At 46.6% G+C, this 17,791-nt stretch overlaps 1 protein-coding gene and 1 long non-coding RNA gene across 3 annotated transcripts; one reads left to right on the forward strand and one right to left on the reverse strand.

Moving 5' to 3' along the window:
* The first annotated feature begins 1,518 nt into the window (after positions 1-1,518).
* CGRRF1 (cell growth regulator with ring finger domain 1) lies at positions 1,519-15,262 on the forward strand. 2 transcript variants are annotated; one of them, XM_040559718.1, is made up of 7 exons: positions 4,661-5,307; positions 5,665-5,795; positions 7,019-7,158; positions 8,472-8,649; positions 8,845-8,992; positions 12,518-12,625; positions 13,984-15,262. In XM_040559718.1, exons 1-7 carry the CDS (start codon positions 5,149-5,151, stop codon positions 14,332-14,334), a joined length of 1,215 nt encoding a protein of 404 aa, XP_040415652.1. In that variant the 5' UTR covers positions 4,661-5,148; the 3' UTR covers positions 14,335-15,262. The 2 variants fall into 2 exon arrangements, with proteins under 2 accessions (XP_040415653.1, XP_040415652.1); XM_040559719.1 differs by lacking the exons at positions 4,661-5,307; positions 5,665-5,795 and adding an exon at positions 1,519-1,696.
* Positions 15,068-17,410, reverse strand: LOC121071464. The gene is made up of 2 exons (XR_005820618.1): positions 16,171-17,410; positions 15,068-15,739 (listed from the first exon to the last, which is right to left on the reverse strand). It is a non-coding gene; the product is annotated as an uncharacterized LOC121071464 (long non-coding RNA).
* Positions 17,411-17,791: the final 381 nt, after the last annotated feature.

The raw sequence follows: 17,791 nt of genomic DNA on the forward strand, positions 1-17,791 counted from the left end.
ACACTCCTTTCCTCCCACACCGGCTGGAAGGAGTCACCTCTCCTTCCCCCCGCCCCAAATCCCCTCACAGATATCCCACATTTGTCGTTATTCCCAAAAAACCTGCGCGCCCCCCCACCCCCCGCGCTGTCCCCTCACAGAGCCCCCTCCCCCCTCAGGCGGCGCGCGCCCCCTCACCATCTTGCGCGCGCGCCCAACCGCCGCCGCTCGCGCGCCGCCAACGGAAACCGCCGCCTCCCCCCCCCACCCGTGCTGCGCCTGCGCCGCCGAGGCCCCGCCCCTTCTCTCTCTGCCCCTCCCTCCGCCTCCCGGCCAATCAGCGCCGCCGCCTTGGGTTGGGCGGGCGCCGGCACGCGCCGACGGGTGGCGGGAAGGCTCAAGGCCCGCGGGGGAGGGAGGGGCGCAACGTTGTCATGGAGCCGAGGCTCCGCCCCCTGTTGTCATGGCGATGATGCTCCGCCCCCTGTTGTCATGGTGATGGGGCTCCGCCCCCTGTTGTCACGGCGACGTGGCCCCGCCCACCCCGCGGTATCCTAGCGACGGGGCGGGGCCGTGCGCAGCCGGCGGGCGGCCCGAAGCTTCCCTCAGGATCGGGTCCCGGCCCCGGGATCCGCGGCTGTGGGACGGCTTTGGGGTGGGAAGGGCTGAGAAACCCCAAACCTGCGGGGTCAGGCCAGCCCCGGGCAGGGCGTCCCCATAAAGGCCGCTGAGGCCTGTCAGAGAGCTCAAGGCTTTGCCCCTTTGCCGAAATACCGGGGAATATCCGTGGAGAAATGACGCGGCTGTGAAAAAACCGCCCTCGAGTGGGGTTTCCACCTTCATAAGGTTCAGAAAATTCAAGCGCAAGGCAGGCGTGAGGCTCAGTAATGTTTGCCCCTCAGAAAACTTCTTTTTTATACAATTTAAGTGTGATTCTGGACGTGAACCAGGACTCGGAGCTGGCAAGTCGCGGGCACCAGCGCCTCTCTTCCATAACAGGCTGCTGGCGGCCGTCTGCCCGGGAGCCGGGGGAAATATCTGGCTTTTGTCACCCTGCTGCGACGTTCAGCTGCCATAACACTGCCTCCTCAGACCTGCCGCAGCACCGGGTGCTAAAGATGTCATCCTCTTGCCTGCTGAACCAGGAAGAAGAGAAGTTATATTAACAAATGGCAGACCCGTAGGACAAAACGACACATTTTCAGGCAGAGTTTAGCGAGCGCCACAGAAGACGAGGGCTGCCGAGCAGCTGTGGCTGCGTCCCTTTACCTCCCTATGCTCTATTACGTGCATTCGCCTCCCTGCGCTCTATATTACACTCCCTACGCTGCTATTTCCTCATGGGGCACCGCGCAGGGAGGTCACACTCATTGCAGCGCGCCAAGGGCGCTGCGTAGCCCCCTAAAACCCCCCCGGGAGAACCGGGAAGCTCCACGGGGCCCGGCTGCAGGCGGGCTACGCAAACGGCGCAGCGCCGCGCACCCTGCGCATCCTTACGCAGGCCCCGCCCATGCGCGGGCAAGCTGCGGGCAGCGGCTTCAGGCGGCTGCCGCGCATGCGCCGCGGCGCGCGTGTGTGTGTGTGTGTGTGTGTGTGTGTGTGTGAGGGGCCCGATGGCCGCCGTGTTCCTGGTGACGCTGTACGAGTACTCGCCGCTCTTCTACATCGCCGTGGTGTTCGCCTGCTTCCTCGTCACCAGCGGCCTGGTGCTGGGCTGGTGAGCTCGGTGGGGCGAGGCGGGGGGGGCTCCGGGTGAGGGGGGCGGGGGGGGGGGTGGGAAGGGCCTCGCAGCCCCTCAGGCCCAGCCCAGGCTGCCCCCAGCCCCGTCCGGCCCCGCCTGGGGCACTGCCAGGGATGGGGCAGCCACAGCTCCTCGGGGCGGCCTGCAGCAGGGCCTCGCTGTGAAGAATTTCTTCCTCGTATCTAACCTAAACCTACCCGCTTTTGGTTTAAATCCATCACCCCTTGTTCTGTCACCGCACCCCCTGACACAGAGCCTCTCCCCAGCTGTCCTGCAGCCCTGTCAGGCCCCTGTGAGGTCTCCTGGAGCCTTCCCTTCTCCAGGCCGAACATGCCCAGCTCCCTCAGCCTGTCCCCACAGCAGAGGGGCTCCAGCCTCTGAGCATCCTCGGGGCCTCCTCTGGACCCCAACAGGTCCATGTCCTCCTTGTGCTGGGGCTCAGAACTGAACGCAGCACCTCAGGTGGGGCCTCACAAGAGTAGAGCACAGGGGGGAAAAACCCCACACCCTCCCTTTACCCTGCTGGCCGCTCTGCTTTTGATGCAGCCCAGCATACCATTGGCTTTCTGGGTTGGACGTTTTCCTGCTCAGCTGTAGGGAACCTGCTTTTAGCAGCAGGGTTAGAATCAATGATATCCAGAGGTCCTTTCCAACCCCTACAGTTCGGTTTGCGTTCGGTTTTTCATCGACCAGCATCCCCAGGCCCTTCTCCTGAGGGCTGCTCTCAATCCATTCCCCGCCCAGCCTGTGTTTGTGCTTGGGATTGCCCTGACCCAGGTGCAGGACTTTGCACTTGGCCAGGTGATGGGGTGGCACGGTGTGGGAGGGGAGTAATGGGAGCTGGTACCCTGTGGGGAATGTGTTCTGGAGGTGCGGGATGGCCGTGGGGTGGGTGCATGGGGCCTGGAAGTGGCCAGAGAATTGGGGTTGTGATGAGTATAGGTGGTGAGGAAGGACGGCACTGAGCGTAGTGCTCAAACGTCCGTCCGTAACACTGCTGTGTTTGGTTTCCTGCTGGCTCGGAATTGTCTGAATGTAAACACAGACACACGCCAAGCGGGGAGCATCGATTAGCGATCAAAATAATTTATGCAGTAATTGGGGATACGCCACGCTCGTGCGGTTTCTGGAGAGAATAAAATTGAGTTACTGCGTTTCCTCCTATTGGCTTCACATTGATATCCGTAGTGCTGCTGAGCTTCGGTGTTCTCCTCCCTTTGTCTCTCTCTGAGTTACAGCTGTCGTAGCTGTCGCTGTTTGTTCTTTTGGCAGCTTATAAATACTCTGCCTGACTTTTCCTTGTTTACACCGCGTTGTTAGCTGCTGCTGCCGCCTCAGACATGTGCCATCTGCTGCTCTCGGTGTGCATGCAGTTACCTTTTGATCTGTCAGATGTGCTTTGTGGAAAGTTTTTGTTCTTGTTTTGCATTGCCTCCCCTAGCGTTGGGCAGGTGGAAGGGAAGGCAGGGCTGGCCGTCGTGTTGTCTGTCTGCTGGACCAAGCTCCACCTCGTTATTTACTCGCGGAGGCGGCAGGAATCCTTTTCGCAATCCTCTCCGTCCTGCTGCACGCTGACAGTATTATATTGCCATCCGCTTCTCTCCGCTTTAACCTTTCTCACTTCATCAGTTCTTAAAAATGTGATCGTTTAAATCATGGTACTAAATCAGGAGTCAAATTTCTTGCACGTATATCCAAAACCACTTCAGCTTTATCAGCTTACTGTTAGCAATCTGCTTTGCAGTCCCTGCTGTAAAATGTCTGCAATTCGCTGCGCTCGGGGTACAGAGGCGTGCCGGAGATCCTCACGTTTGTGCACGTGTCCATTGATGCTTCTGGGGCTGCAGGGCTGTCCGGGTGCGTTTTTGTTTTGCCGTCAGAAAGCCTAGGCGCATCTGCACTAGATACGATGCAAATATGCCCAGAGTGTGTCCAACCTAGCCTGTTAGCTGAATAAGTGCAGCAGCATGGAGCTTAGCACCAGCTTTGGAGATATTTGCAGCTACCTTTGAATTGTGCTGTACCTCAGCCATAAGACCAAGAGCTCCCAGCCAACTTCAGCTTGTCGGCAGCTCCACCTGTGCTGAAACACCCTCGAACCTCCTAACGCATGAAAACAACGTGGTGCACGTCCTGCTGCGCGGAGCGCTACGAACGCACGCGGTATCGTGTGAATACGTGATCCTTGCTGTAATGACGTTTGGCTTCCCCCATCATTGCCAGCACCAGCCTGTTTTATAAACGTGTACGTGGCGGTGGCGGGCAGCCCGAAAGCCACCAACTGCTTGGGAATGCTGACGCTTTAATTTGCAAACCCAGGCACCGACTCGAAGAGCGTCTGTTTTTACGGCCAGCCCTGGACACCTGGGGCCGTGCTTAGAGAATACGAGTGGGTTACTGGGCAGGACGGTGCCCGGTACCTGCTGCCTTGGCTTTACCTGGCGGGGCTGGCCTCTGTGAGCAGAGCCCAGCAGCTGCCCCAAATCAGATCAGAGCCAGCCCCAAAAGGGACCCCACGCGGAGCAGGGGCAGGGAGTGACCGTGAAGGAGGAGACGAAGCGACAGGGACTGACCGCAGCTCCCCTGCGCCCCTCAGGGGAAGGAGGTAAAAGAGGGTGGATGAGGGGAAGATGTCTTTAGTTTGTTTTAGTTTCTCCCTGCTCCAGCTCATTAGTAATAGGCAATAAATTACATTAATCTCCCACCGCTGAGTCTGTTTAGCCTGTGACAATGATTGTTGAGCGATCTCCCTGTCCTTACCTCAACCCTTGAGCCCTTCCCATTGTATTTTCTCCCCTTTTCCGAGTCGGACTGCTCTTTGAAGAAATGAACTCGTGAACAAAACTGGTGGAGCCGTGTGTCTTTTCTACGAGAGCCTGGCTCTAAAGAAATTCTTCGTCCCCTCTACCAGCTAACGATCTAGGCTGATAGAAAGTTAAATGGTGAAATAAAAACTTTATTCATCCTTCATGCACTGAGTACTGCCTGAAAATGTACAGAAGCACTGAACCTTATTGTTGAGCAGAAAGGGCTTTTTGCCTTCAGCTGCTGCTAAAACCGTACTGGAGGCTTTTTTTTTCTGTGGCTGCTTTTCATGGTGATTATCCTGTCGCTTTCGCCCAGCGAAGAAAGTTTCCAAAGAGCAGGGTTTGTACTTCAGAATGGGCCAGATGGTACAAAACAGGAGGCGTCTTTATGTGTGGCTGGAGAGATTAGCTCCATTGAGCCTCAGATACTGAGCAAGCCCAGCAGCTGCTGCACCTGGTTTCTTTCTCAGTAAGATGTTACACTGGAAGACGTTGAACTTCGTTACGGCCCCAGCGAACTCAGCCTGGCTGTTTGATTGCCTCGGGCGAGAGATCTGCCCCTCCTCGTGCACAAACTGAGCGTGGCTGAGCACCCCGTGTTAGACCATCACGGACAGGAACATGTTGCCAGCAGTCCAGCAAGCCAAAGGAATTTCTCAGAGTTGGAATAATGAAAGTAGACTCTTCTCTACCACCTCTTTTTCCCTTTTGGTGTGTCTGTGGCACTCGGGCAAGACGTCGAATGATGAAGGCGAATATTTGTCAGGCTGTCAGGAACAGGTTGGTGCTGTTGGGGATGGCTTTGAGATATTTTTTTGTTTCCTCAACTTGAATGTTGCCTTTGACTGATGTTTTTCTGTTAGCCTTACGCAGGGCGCCCTCCAACGTGAATTAAGAGGCAATTTTTCAGAGCTCAATGTCAGTAAAAGCTCAGCTTTCCTTCTTGGTTTGACACCCAGGAGTCCAAAACAATTTTAAAACCAGGGCAAACATAGCAGTAAAGCCAAAAAATCCTCTGTTTGGCTCAGAGCTGTATCGTACGTGAAATTACCAATTTTCAAACAGATTTTACACTGATGTTGGTAGTGCCCTTCTCAGCTGGGGTTACTGATAACAAGATCCATCTTATTTTAACAGCTGCTGGTTCAGTCTGTGAAATGGAAATGGTTGGTTCAGGGCAGAGGCGATGCTTCCAGCACCCGCTACGCTGCTGGCTGCACGAACCGAAATTCCGAACCGTTAAAGAGGCCACTGCTCGAACAGCGCAGGTGATGGCAGCAACAGCACAAATGCGTGGAAGTACAGCCTGAGCTAATTAATAACTGTTTGCTAAAATGCATTAACAAAGGACCCCCACAGCTTCTCCCTGCTGCCTTGCTAATGAGACAGGGCTGGAGGGATGCGGTTGCAAAAACCTCTTCAGCCTGTGATTGCATGTCTTCAGTCCTCTGATTGCGTATCTAGGCCGGTTTCTCTAATTATCCTTTGGTTACCGAGCGTTATTGCTGTCACCTTAAAATTGAATTATTTTTAGCCAAGTGAGAAGTATTCTGCAGAGCTCGTTTTGTAGATCCTGATCTTCTGTAGCAGCTCCCTTAAAGGCCCCGGGCAGTATGAAAACCTGATTATTTTTTTTTAATTGCTGTCAGAAATCATCTTGAATCATAGAACGGCTTGGGTTGGAAGGGGCCTTAAAGATCATCCGAAGTATTCCCTCTTGGCTTCTTTGATTTTCATTTGATCCACAGAATGTTTAAGTAAATGAAGCAAAGCTTTAGAAGTTATCCTTTTAGAGGCAAACCACCCCTTGGACGTTTCTAGCATGCTAGTTTCACCTTCAAAGGGGTCTTAGATTGCAGCTTTGATTCAGAGTCTGGGCTATTTTGCATTTGGTTCCTGGCTCAAAGCAGAGGCTGGGAGACCCCAGATTTAATATCAGCATCTTGTTGTAATCAAGGTTAACGTGGAAAATTGGGACCTTAATCTTCCTTCAAAGCATCTCGCTGGCTGTGGTTACAGCTGGGTGTACCTTAGGGCTGGATGATTTACTCTGAGGTCTTCCTACCGAGCACCCAGCCCGTGAAGTCTGTTCCACCTGTGCAAGCAGCGATTTCTGTCCCGCGAGTGGCTGTGCAGAACGTCATCTGGGAGAGAACTTCGGTCAACCGCGTACCACTAGAGGGCATCGACCATCCTCACTAATTTTACGCACTGTGGAAATGGTGCAGGAGTAAACTGTATTGTTTGTATCTCACCGCTGGAGAATATAGCCCCTCTAAATATTTATTTATTATTTTTTAGCACTGTGGAGACTCCTACCTTCTGCCACAAAAAGCTGGGGTTGGATCGGCAGGCTGTGTTATGCATGCATCCTAACGCATTCCTCAAAGCTAGGTCCATTTGTTGTGCTGCTTGTAACTTAGAGCTGAACAAAAAGTCAAACATGCCAGCATTAATGCATAACCTGCTTGTTCTTTTTTTTCTTTCTTAGGTTTGGTTTGGGCGTTCCTGTTATTCTGAGAAACTCGGAAGAAACAGAATCCAGCACAAGAGTACTGAAAAAGCGGATGAGACAAGTGAAGAATCCTTTTGGGTTAGAAATCTCACATCCCGGCACAGCTTCAGTAACAAGTCAGTAGGTTTCTGATGTGCTTATTTTTTGTTAGTTTGTGTTCCTAAATATAGTACTATCCGTATTTCGTGCTCTCATCCTTTTCCTTTACCAGTAGATCTTTAGAAACGTGCTTCCTCCCATCGTTGCTATAGAAAAAATCATTTTTTAGCAATTCATAAATGTGGTATTTTTAAAGTGAAATATTTGGATATTTAGCACAGTTTAATTCTTATTAATGAAACACTTCCTGCTATAACAGATTTTAAGTAATAAAAACATTTGCAGCTTGCCAGCTACTGTGAGCGTGTCTTGGTAAACTTTACAGAATTGTAGAATTCTATAGAATTCATCATAGAATATATGTCATCCAATTGAAAATTAAACTTCAGATCTCCAGTGATGTTTGGAAGCGCACAGCTTTAAAATATATAAACATATACGTGTGTGTGTGTATATATATATATATATATCTGTGTTTCAGTGGAAACTGAAGTGAAATATCTTTGTGTATCAGAGTCAAGTAGTCCCTAACACCCTTGAAATCACCCACGCAGGAAGCAAAATTCATGCTCTTCTGCCTTGTTGGGAGCAGTAAGCTAGGCTGGGCATTTTCCACCAACGCAGATGTGAAGCCTTCCTATGAATGGGAAAAGTACTGCAGCAGTTAATGAACGTTCTTCATCTCTCTCTTCCCCCCAAACTAAAAAAGAAAAAGAAAGAAAAGAAAAAAAAAGGAAAAATCCTCAACTGAATCTTCAAGTAACATGGAGTTTTCAGGCTGTTTGAGCACTTGAATTTGGTGGGACTTTCCAAGAGTTGTGCTTCTGGTTGTGCAGTAAGCATTCAGAAGTTGATGTGCTGGATAGCTGGTTTTTAGAAAAGAAGTGCAGCACACAGATCCTCTTTTTATCGTCCCTCTGCTTGATCAATAGGGCCTTACTCGTTGTGACTGCAGCAGGTGTTGTAGGCCAGTGATCCAATTAATGCCATTGTCTGAAGAGGGAATGAACTTTGGGCTAGAGGTTATGCTCTTGGGTCTGCCAGTTTGCATGTAAAATGTTACCAGAAGTTAAAATTTACTCTTCATACAATGCACGTGCTGCTTTTGTTAGCTTAATCAACCATTGTATCTCCTCCCAACCATTTCATCGTCATCATCGGCTTCCATAAGCACCAAACCTAGCCTAAGTTTTTAAAGAATAGATTAAAATCCTGGACACTAAAGTCGTTTTATGCCTGTTGCCTTTTAAGAACCTACCTTAGTAATTCCAGAATCCCTGAACAAAGGTGAGCTAATGGAATTAATGAAATCCTTATCTTCTTCTAAAAGAGGGAATAACGCTGACACCTGACTGTCTGGAAGACTGTGTTCTTACCTGCTACTGGGGCTGTAATGTTCAAAAACTCCATGAAGCGTTGCAGAAACACGTCTACTGCTTCAGAATAAATACTCCTCAGGCGCTAGAGGATGCTCTATACAACGAATACCTCTATCGACAACAGTACTTGTATCCTTTTTTAAAATTATTTTGACAAAATATGCTATAATTTACTGGCACAGGGAGAGTTGAGGCTTGTGAGCATTAGGCAGTTCTTGGCACGGTGTATTTATGAACAAATATGATGAAAAATATTCTTTTTGCATACGTCACATTTATCTACAATTGCACTGACACTGATTGTTTTCCTTGACCCAAATAAAGCATCAAGAAAAATGAGAAGGAAGAAAAATATTGTCAGTTACCGGAAGACGCCCAAGTTGTCGATTTTGGCCCAGTGCCTAGAGCTCGCTACCCATTGATTGCACTGTTGACGTTAGCTGATGAAGAAGACAGGGAAATATATGATATTGTAAGTAATTTAGGAATATATTTTAGGGTCGCTGTATTTAAGCACTGAATATTTTAGGAGACAAATCTAGGCTTGAATAAAACAGTTTGTTTTCTCTGTCCCCTAGAATTTGGTCCCTAATTTGGTCACTGATGACTCCAGGGGAGTGAGGATAGTTGTTGTATAAAATTTTGTGTGTGCCATTCAAAAGACGCTTGTGGTTTTCACAAAGCTCTAAGCTCTGTCTGCTAAAGGTCTCCTCTGTGGAAGGCCCTGTGGCCAGATAAACTAGAGTTGGGGGAGGTTACTAAGATACTGTTCTGATTTTTCTGATTACACAAACCTGTGGTGGAGCTCTTGTGCTGATACAATCTTTCAGGTTGCTGCTGGCAAAGTAGACAGATTTTTTTTCTGTGTCTGACACAGATATTTGAGCTAATTGTTGACTGGAACGCTAAGAACATGGATGTTACCTTTCTGCATCAGGCCTGAGTCTGTAATGCAGTACGTTACGTCTCAGTAGCCACCTCAGGTCGTTTGCGGCAAGGTGTGAAGGTCCTGCACTAAACTGACTTGAGAGATTCAGCTCCTCCTAATAGAGTTAAAACAACTTTCGCCTTGTCACATCTCTTTTAAACTCCTAACTCATACTTGAATTTTGTTCTTTTTGGAACATGCTTTTATCCCTCACCTTCTCGTTTCATTTGGTTGGTAATTTGATAGCTCTAATTGCTTGAGCAATAATACCAATAAACTCGGAAGTGAATTGCCTAAACCTGCAGAACCCTTTTCCATACACTTGCTTGGAAATTAAGATCACACAAATACCTAAGAAAACTTGTATGTTCCCTTTCCAAGTGATGCCTGTCCTTGGCTTCTTGTCACCTGACAATTGGACTGCCCTCCTCCCTCCTGTCCCCCTTCAAGAGGCTTTTTTCCCCTGGCTATTTCCCAGATTGGTACATGCATGTATGGTTAGAGCTCAGCTCAGTTTAATATTTAATATTTGAATGTGTTTGGCATTAGCGTGGAAGTGAATTTGTAATGCTACATTTTTGTGTTCATTAATATAGAAGAAAGGAATAGAAAGAAAGTGAGGGGAGGTATTTTTAACCTGGTGTTGGAGAAGAGGAACACAACTGGAAATTGTTAATATGGTCAAAGGAGTAAATCCACCTGAACTTGCATGACAAATGTCAAAATTGCATCTGATGCTGAAACAAACTAGTAAAATATAAGTATACTGTGGAAAGGCATCTTTGCCATTGTGACAAGTATGATAATAGCACAAGGGATATGATTTCTCATAGCGATGCATCAGGCTCCATCTTGTGTTGGTTTTTTTTTTTTTGGTTTGTTGGTTTTTGGTCTCTCTCACCACAGACAGTGATCCAGAACCTTATTTCTCATTTCTGGCTGGTCTAACATTCATCCTGAATGTATTTGTGGTCAGATCATACCTGTGTGGTTTTGTGCTGGAATTTTCTTCTAGCTCCATAGAATTAGCATGACGATAGAAAAAAATTACAGAAATGATTTGAAGAACAGCAGGGCTAAAGTGGTTGAAGACTTAAGATCTTGGGCTGCGTGTATAAAACAGAAGATTGAAAAGTATCTTGATTATGACATGCAACTATTTACAAACAGAGAAAACACTTGGTGCTCAGAGGAGAGGTAAGCTATAATTGAACTCTTTTCAGTTGTGCCCAGCGACAGGACAAGATGCAACGGGCACAAACTGAAGTACAGGAGGTTCTGGCTGAATATGAGAGGGCACTTCTTCACTGTGAGGGTGACAGAGCACTGGGACAGGTTGCCCAGAGAGGTTGTGGAGTCTCCTGCTGTGGAGGTGTTCAAAACCGACCGGGATGCCATCCTGCACAACGTGCTCTAGGTGATCCTGCTGGGCAGGAGAGTTGGACCAGATGATCTTCAGAGGTCCCTTCCAACCTCAGCCATTCTGTGCTTCTATAAACCAGCACTGGGTTTGTGCTAGGTTGTAGTATCACAGTATTTGTTTCTATGCTGTGGGATAGGATACCAGAGGAGACGACAAGTTGAAGATTGAGGCACTTGTGTTGCGAACTAGTTCTAATCACTGGTCGGAAAGTTGCTTAGGTGTCTGAGCAAACAGTGAATTGAAGACATGCATCATCCTTGGAAAAGCACTTCTGGTGGGATGATGTAATACAAATGCACCGAGAATGGTTAGCTTTTAAAATCTTATTATCAAAACACAAAATCCATCATTTTAATGGAGAATTGATGGCTTTCAGGTTCCAGAAGTAAGCTAGTGCTAAGCTTTACGAATTTTTTTGAGGCATTGTGATTTAGGAAAAAAAAAAAAAGACCTTATGCAAGGGGAATAGTAAATTCAGTATAAATGCATAGGTACGTGTATATTTGAACTCTGTATGTAAGTAGCCATGTAGTAGATTTTGAAGTGTGAGTCTGATATGCATTTATTTATTTATTTAAACAAAGCAGCTGTCTGCTATATTTCATTTCTCTTTTGACAATTTCTGAGAACTACAGTAATATTGAATCTCATTATTTCTTCAACTTCTTAGAGGCTATTACATAATTTGGGCAGGGCAAGGGGTGTTAGACACAGCATGCAAGCTTATATTGCTTTTGTTTTCAGCAAAGCGACTCTAAAGGCAGCCCACGGGGTCCTTTTATAATCCTTTTCAGTGAAATTTGTCCTGTGCCTATTCAGTTTACAAGCCAATCAGTGATGCTTCTCAATGCTTCTCAGAGTCTTGAAAACTATGGTCTGTGCGTTTGTGAGAGAAGTGACAGAAGGTGGAGAAGGCCATTTACGTGCTGCCCTGTGACTCTACACTCTGCCTTCAGCTGACAGTGTCATGTCTTGTGCTGAAGGCACCCTGGGATGCAGCAGGGTGCGTTGTACGGGACCGAAGTGCATGCATTTATAGAATCAGTAAGGTAGGAAAAGACCTCCGGGATCATCTGGTTCAAAGCATTCACCTGGGGCTTGGTTGCTGTAGGAAACGCCCTGCAGTTTATCAACTTCTCTCCCACCTTGGAAAAGCTCAACACAAGATAGTCTGTGCTCTGAGGGGTGTAGGAGCTGCTGCTTCTACTTGAAATCATTTATGCAGGTAGTCTCTGAGGTTCATGCATGACTGTAAGCCCTACCTCAGCTGTATAAGCACCAAACTTCAGGAGGACTGCATGTGCCTAGGTGCCTCTTTGGTAGGGGGCCTAATTCCGTCAGGTGAGAGCAGTCAGTGAGTCTCCACTGTAAACTGGCGATGGGAGGGCTCCGTGGAAGACCAGGGCGGAAAGCTGAGGCTCCACAAAGTGCTACCGTGTGCTGCTTCCTGTTTTTACCTTGTTCAGCATTTTGTTCTCCTCTGTGCTTGAAGTCAATGTCAGTGAAGTCCTGGATGTCCAAGGAAATAAGCAGGTCAGAAGTTACAACAAAGCGTGTAATGTTTAAAGCAGACACACTCACCATTTTATACAAATCATACCATGAAAAGGAAAGGTGTTAAACACAGCTTTTTTTTTTTTTGGTAGATTTCAATGGTGGCTGTAATTCATATTCCTGATGAGAGCTACAGACTTTCCTGCAGAATATTATATCAGTATCTACTTCTAGCTCAAGGTCAATACCATGATCTTAAGGTAAGCCATGTATACCCAGTCTTGTTGCGTTTGGGTAACAGTGTTAAGTTTAGTTTGTGTGGGCTTTCAGGAGCCTAAATTAGTGTTGGACTTTTATTGTTATTGCAAAGAAGTGGGTAACAGTTAAAATTATTTTATCAGGTGAGTAGTTCCAGCCAAAGTTACTCTGCAGAATGTATGAAAATATTCAAGATTTCCTAAAGAAATAACTTTTTTCTAGTCTAGGAGGCCTGGATCCTGTCTGCTTGTTAAAGCAGTAGTAACAAATTAACTACCTGTTGAATGCTGCTTCTTTACAAAACATTTACTTCCTTGCTAATCTCTCAAACAGCACTTTCTCCTATTTTGCTCTACAATTGGAAAAGCCTCAGAATAGCACTTTTTAATTTCTTTTTACCACAGTACATGTACAAAGGTAGTACAGACCGTTATCAGATGAACCAATGTTCTCATTGTTCTTTTTCAGTTTCCTTTATCTGTGCATGTTGTGGGACCATCTTTGTCCTGTGTCTGTCAGGCAGTTGATGATGTGATTCTATGGCACTTCATTACTATGATAATAAAAATAATGTATAATATTGATTAGCTAGAAATTGTGCCAAGTCAATTCTATCGACTCAGCATTCATTCAGAATAGATTTTTTCCCAATAAATGCTTATCCTGGCCTTTCTTTTTTTTACTGATGTAGTTGATCTAGATACACTTCCCTGTTGATCCCCTTTAAGCTTTATTTTCACGTTACTGTTGTAAAAAATACTGCTTAAACTGAACAGAAACAACTGTGCAGCAGCACTTTGTAATACAGTTGTGTAGTGTGCTCCCTGTGGGCATCTTTGTCTGCATGGTAGTTCGCTGGCTTTATTAACAGATCATGCCCAGAAGAATTTGTGCTTCACATAAAATACAACAGAGAGGAATAGAGAATTTTAACGTGAGGAAGAGCAGAGTGGGTAGAGTGAAGTGGATTTGAAGGCTCACTGGAATATATGTTTTGGTAGGAGTGGGTAGAAGCATCCCTCAAGGCACAGAGAATGATACGCCAGGAACAGAAACCTGAGCTGTTTGAAACCTGTGCAGTTCTGTTGAAGCTCATGCATGTACACCGCTGTTTGATTCAGCTAAGATTTGACATCTTCTCCTTAATATTTTGCCAGTGGTTTACATATTCTTGTGCTTCTGTAATACATATCACTGGAGGCCAGGAAACTGTCTTCACTTACAGAGGGAGTGAGTCCTGGTTGACCCAGTGGAACCGAGTGAACGTGCTGCAGTGGAACTTGCATGGTGTGTGTGTGTTCAGGTACTGGGGGAGAGTTTGTTGGATTCTGCTAAATTTTTGTGTGTATGTGTATTTTAGCAGCTCTTCATGTCTGCAAATAGTACTGCACCATCTTCGTGCGATACCTCCCTAGGTGAGAGAAGCATCGACAAAAGCTTGCTGGAAAAGGCTGGACTGGCTGAAGATGAGCCAGAATTGCATGAAGAAAACAGTAAAGACTGTGTCGTGTGCCAGAACGGCCCAGTGAACTGGGTACTCCTACCCTGCAGACACACGTGCCTGTGTGATGGTTGCATTAGGTATTTTCAGCAGTGCCCAATGTGTAGGCAGTTTGTTCAAGAATCTTTTCCACTGTGCAGTAAAAAGGAGCAAGATGAAGATGAATCAACCCAGATCTTGGAAGATGTTCTTCCTGGGAGAGTCTTTTAACGGGGACAAAAATAGAAGAACTGGGTTGTATGCACCGAGGTTAAATGCAGAGAACAGACTGTTTATGGGAGGATATGTAGCATTAACTTGTAGGGTTTTGCTTTTCATTGCTAGGTAATTTTCAACTTCCTTATATGTCTTCGCTCCATATGCTCACAGGATCGCTACATTTATCTGTGCAATGTGGACAGAAGAAGTGCGTAGGAGATCTTTGAAGGATGTGATTATTTTTGTAACTTCTTACTAGTTTTTCATGGAGTACTATTGCAGGCTGTTTTGATTACTAAGTTTAGTTTACTGAAAAAAGAATAAAACTTGCAAGTGAAGTTGAAATGCACGCAGCTCATCGATATTCATTGTATTTAAAATATTAGAGCAACGTTTTAATTCACTATAATTTAGCAACCTAGCACTTTACAGATTGTAACTAATGAAGGAAAGGATATATTGTTAAACCCGTGTATATTTATTTTGCAGACGAAGGCTGGACTGTGACAGGAGCTGGAAGTTGAAGTTGTTCAGGACACTGTTTATGTCAGTTTTGAAAGTGTGTGTGTGTGTGTGTGCATGCGTGGGGGACCTGAGCCAAAGCCTGTTTGAATGAGTGGAAAGGTTTTTGTTGATAATTGTTGGCTTGAACTGAACCTTGCTGACACTTCTAAGCCTGAGCCACTGCTGTGTCCTCTTGAGACAGACTGTCAATCTTGCTGGCAGTGGCTGCAAGAACTTTTTCTCCATGCAAATGTTAATTAATCTGTGGAGTTGTTACTTGGGCAGCTCTGCTGTGCTATTCTTACCTGAGTAGCCTGCTTTGGGGAATTTCCAACTCTTTTCACTTGCATTGTCAGATGAGATGAAAAGTTGACCATTTACGTTTTCTTTTATCAATAGTCCCAGGAAATTTGCGTACTCTAATAAAGAAAGAAACTAAAGAATTGCAGAACGTTATTTCTTTCTTTCTCCCAGTAGTATATTGTCAGAAGCAATAAAAATGGCTGTTGAGAAATTGTTTTGCTGGAGAGCCAAGTTCTCCTAAGGACAGGCTGGGTTTCTTATCTGCTGGTAGAAGACACAGAAATACAGACATTTGTTAGAACCTCTAGAAAATGGGGAGTAGCTGCTCTCTTTTTTCCCTCTTGTTCCCTTGTGGCTTTGCCCCACATCCAGTTTCAGGACAGCTGCTCAGTCCTGGGGAGAAAAAGCCGTGCTCCAAGCTCTTCAGCTGCACTTTCCTGCAGCTCCTTTATCAGTGCTGTGCTGGAGCTGGCTTCTGTGTGCCACACACAAGGTGCTGCACACCTCCAGGACAGGGAAGGAAGCTCAAAGTATCCCATTTCGTCTGTCGTTCTGTTTTTTTGTTTGTTTTTGTTTTGCCATCATCCTGCTTCCAAGTTCTGAAAGTCACCTTTGAGAAGAAGATGTAGGTGGTCATAAAAAGAGCAATGCTTAGTTCTATAGATAGATAGAGGCTTGGGAATTGATGCATGTGACCACAGATTTCCAGCCAGTGATCCATGGGCTGTTTGCAGAGCTGTTTATCTGGTCTACCTAGAGTGACCTTCCCTGCCATAGACAACTCCGGAATAAACGGCTGGCCGAATCAGCCTGCTGTTTGCACTGTTTATCAAAAAGGAATCAAACGCGTGTCTGTGGGGATTGAGAAGTGCTCGGTGCAGAGAGCTTCCGAAGACAGATGGTTCTGTTCGGAAATCATCATGGCAAAGAGTGGTGTGTTTGAGGCAACCCAAGGGACTGAGAACAGCAGGAGGAATGCAGAGAATGTAATAACAGAAGGAACACGTGTTGGATGGAGCGCTGGTGGCAGCAAGGCCGTACCTCGGATGAGGCCACAGTGCAGATGCGGAGCAACAGCAGCGTGACGCAACTTGGGCCCAGAGCTGTCTGTACTAAGAAAGAATATGAAGAGTGTAAATGTCATCTGGTGTCTTTGCTGCTCAGTGTGAGCCACAAAGGCATGAGAAGGATCTGATAGACAACGTTCCTTGCCTTCTGTTTCACTGTAGGCAGTCTTGACCGGACCATTTGGACACATGTCTTGATGCTAGTGAGTATGTGAATGTGCAAGAACGAGTGGGTGAGATAAGTCTTGAAAATAAAAATCACCTTCCCTGTCTACGTGGTCCTGCATCGAGTCTTGCTAGCTTGGTTGTTACAAACCTGATGGAAGCAGTTGCTGAGTTGAGCCTCCCCGTCTGTGTTGCTAACTGTTCTGCCATGAAATCAGGGCGGCCAAGGTGGTGATGGTGGAAGTAATTGCTCCTCAGCCTTCTCTTTGTGTGCAACGTGTCACTTGTGAAAGGGAGAGCTGGTACAAGTCGTTCTGTGATTCTGGGGGCTCTCACAAAAATTAATAAAGACCTCTCCGCAGCTGCACCAAAGAGCCTGAGCAATGACAATAGCTGTTCCATATGAACAGTTTACCTGTATTTGGGATGGAGAACATACAGGTTATTATTCAGAGGAGCGGTGTAGTGCTGCACTAGTTCCAGTCTGGAGTCGGGCACTGTTTCATTGTTAGCAGAGACTTGGGTTTTGTCCATGTAGACGATCAAAGAAAGAGGGTTTTTCTTTTTTACTGATTGACCGCAGTAGTCAGCAGCACCGCTACATTAACATTTCCCAACAAGACAGTGTGATCTGGGCTTTTTTTAATCTCAAAGTGAAATGGTATTCAAGTAAACTCCACGGAGAATTGCCTGCTCTGTCTTATCTGTCAACCAATCGATGCCAGTATTAAATAATAATGGCAAACAGGATGTAGCTGTGCTGAACTTCCAGGCCATGTATTTACCATTAAGTCTCCCAGCTTTTCATTTGTTTCATGTTCTGTTTTTAATAGCATTTTCCAGAGATGCTTAGTTGCTTTTATCAGATCTAACAAGCTTCCTTGCTGGCCCAAATCAAAGACCTGACTGAGAGTTATAAAAAGGACAGTAGCTGCCTTATTATGTTTGCCCTTCTTCTAAGAAGCCATTTCCAAAAAAATGGATCAGGTGAGAAGTAAAAGGAGCAGCCCTAAAGCTGCCTTGTGTGTCCCTCGGTTGCCTTAAACAGGGACTCAAGACTGTAATAGCGAAATAAAACCTTCCTGTGAGCCACAAAAATGGGGTATACTGACAGAGACTGTTCTCCTCTGTCATTCTGCTGTAGTAAATGTAGCAAAAAAATCATTTCCTACTCATCGATTACGTTTATGGATTTGGTGACATCAAGGAACACGTGCACATGTCTGGCAACAACACTTGCTTCTTTCAGCAGTGCTGGGGTGTTACAAATTTGTGATGATTTTTGTTGCAGGGCATAGGTGGGAGTTAATCCTCACTGCTTGGTTTGGTTCATCGGTTGTAATCAGAGCTTTGAAATGAGTTAACCAAGCTAAGGGATGTTACCTGGGGGTGTCCCGAGGTGCCTTTCCAAATGCCAGCGGGCTATGAGG

The sequence above is a fragment of the Cygnus olor genome, chromosome 5 (genome assembly GCF_009769625.2).
Source record: "Cygnus olor isolate bCygOlo1 chromosome 5, bCygOlo1.pri.v2, whole genome shotgun sequence".
Lineage (NCBI taxonomy): Eukaryota > Metazoa > Chordata > Aves > Anseriformes > Anatidae > Cygnus > Cygnus olor.

Bases quoted from the DNA above. Each gene is read 5' to 3' on its own strand.
- CGRRF1 (XM_040559718.1), top strand. From the start codon at position 5,149: ATGTTGCCAGCAGTCCAGCAAGCCAAAGGAATTTCTCAGAGTTGGAAT. The intron at 7,159-8,471 runs GTCAGTAGGTTT...TTCTTCTAAAAG, and splicing joins CGGCACAGCTTCAGTAACAA to AGGGAATAACGCTGACACCT. The intron at 12,626-13,983 runs GTAAGCCATGTA...TGTGTATTTTAG, and splicing joins GTCAATACCATGATCTTAAG to CAGCTCTTCATGTCTGCAAA.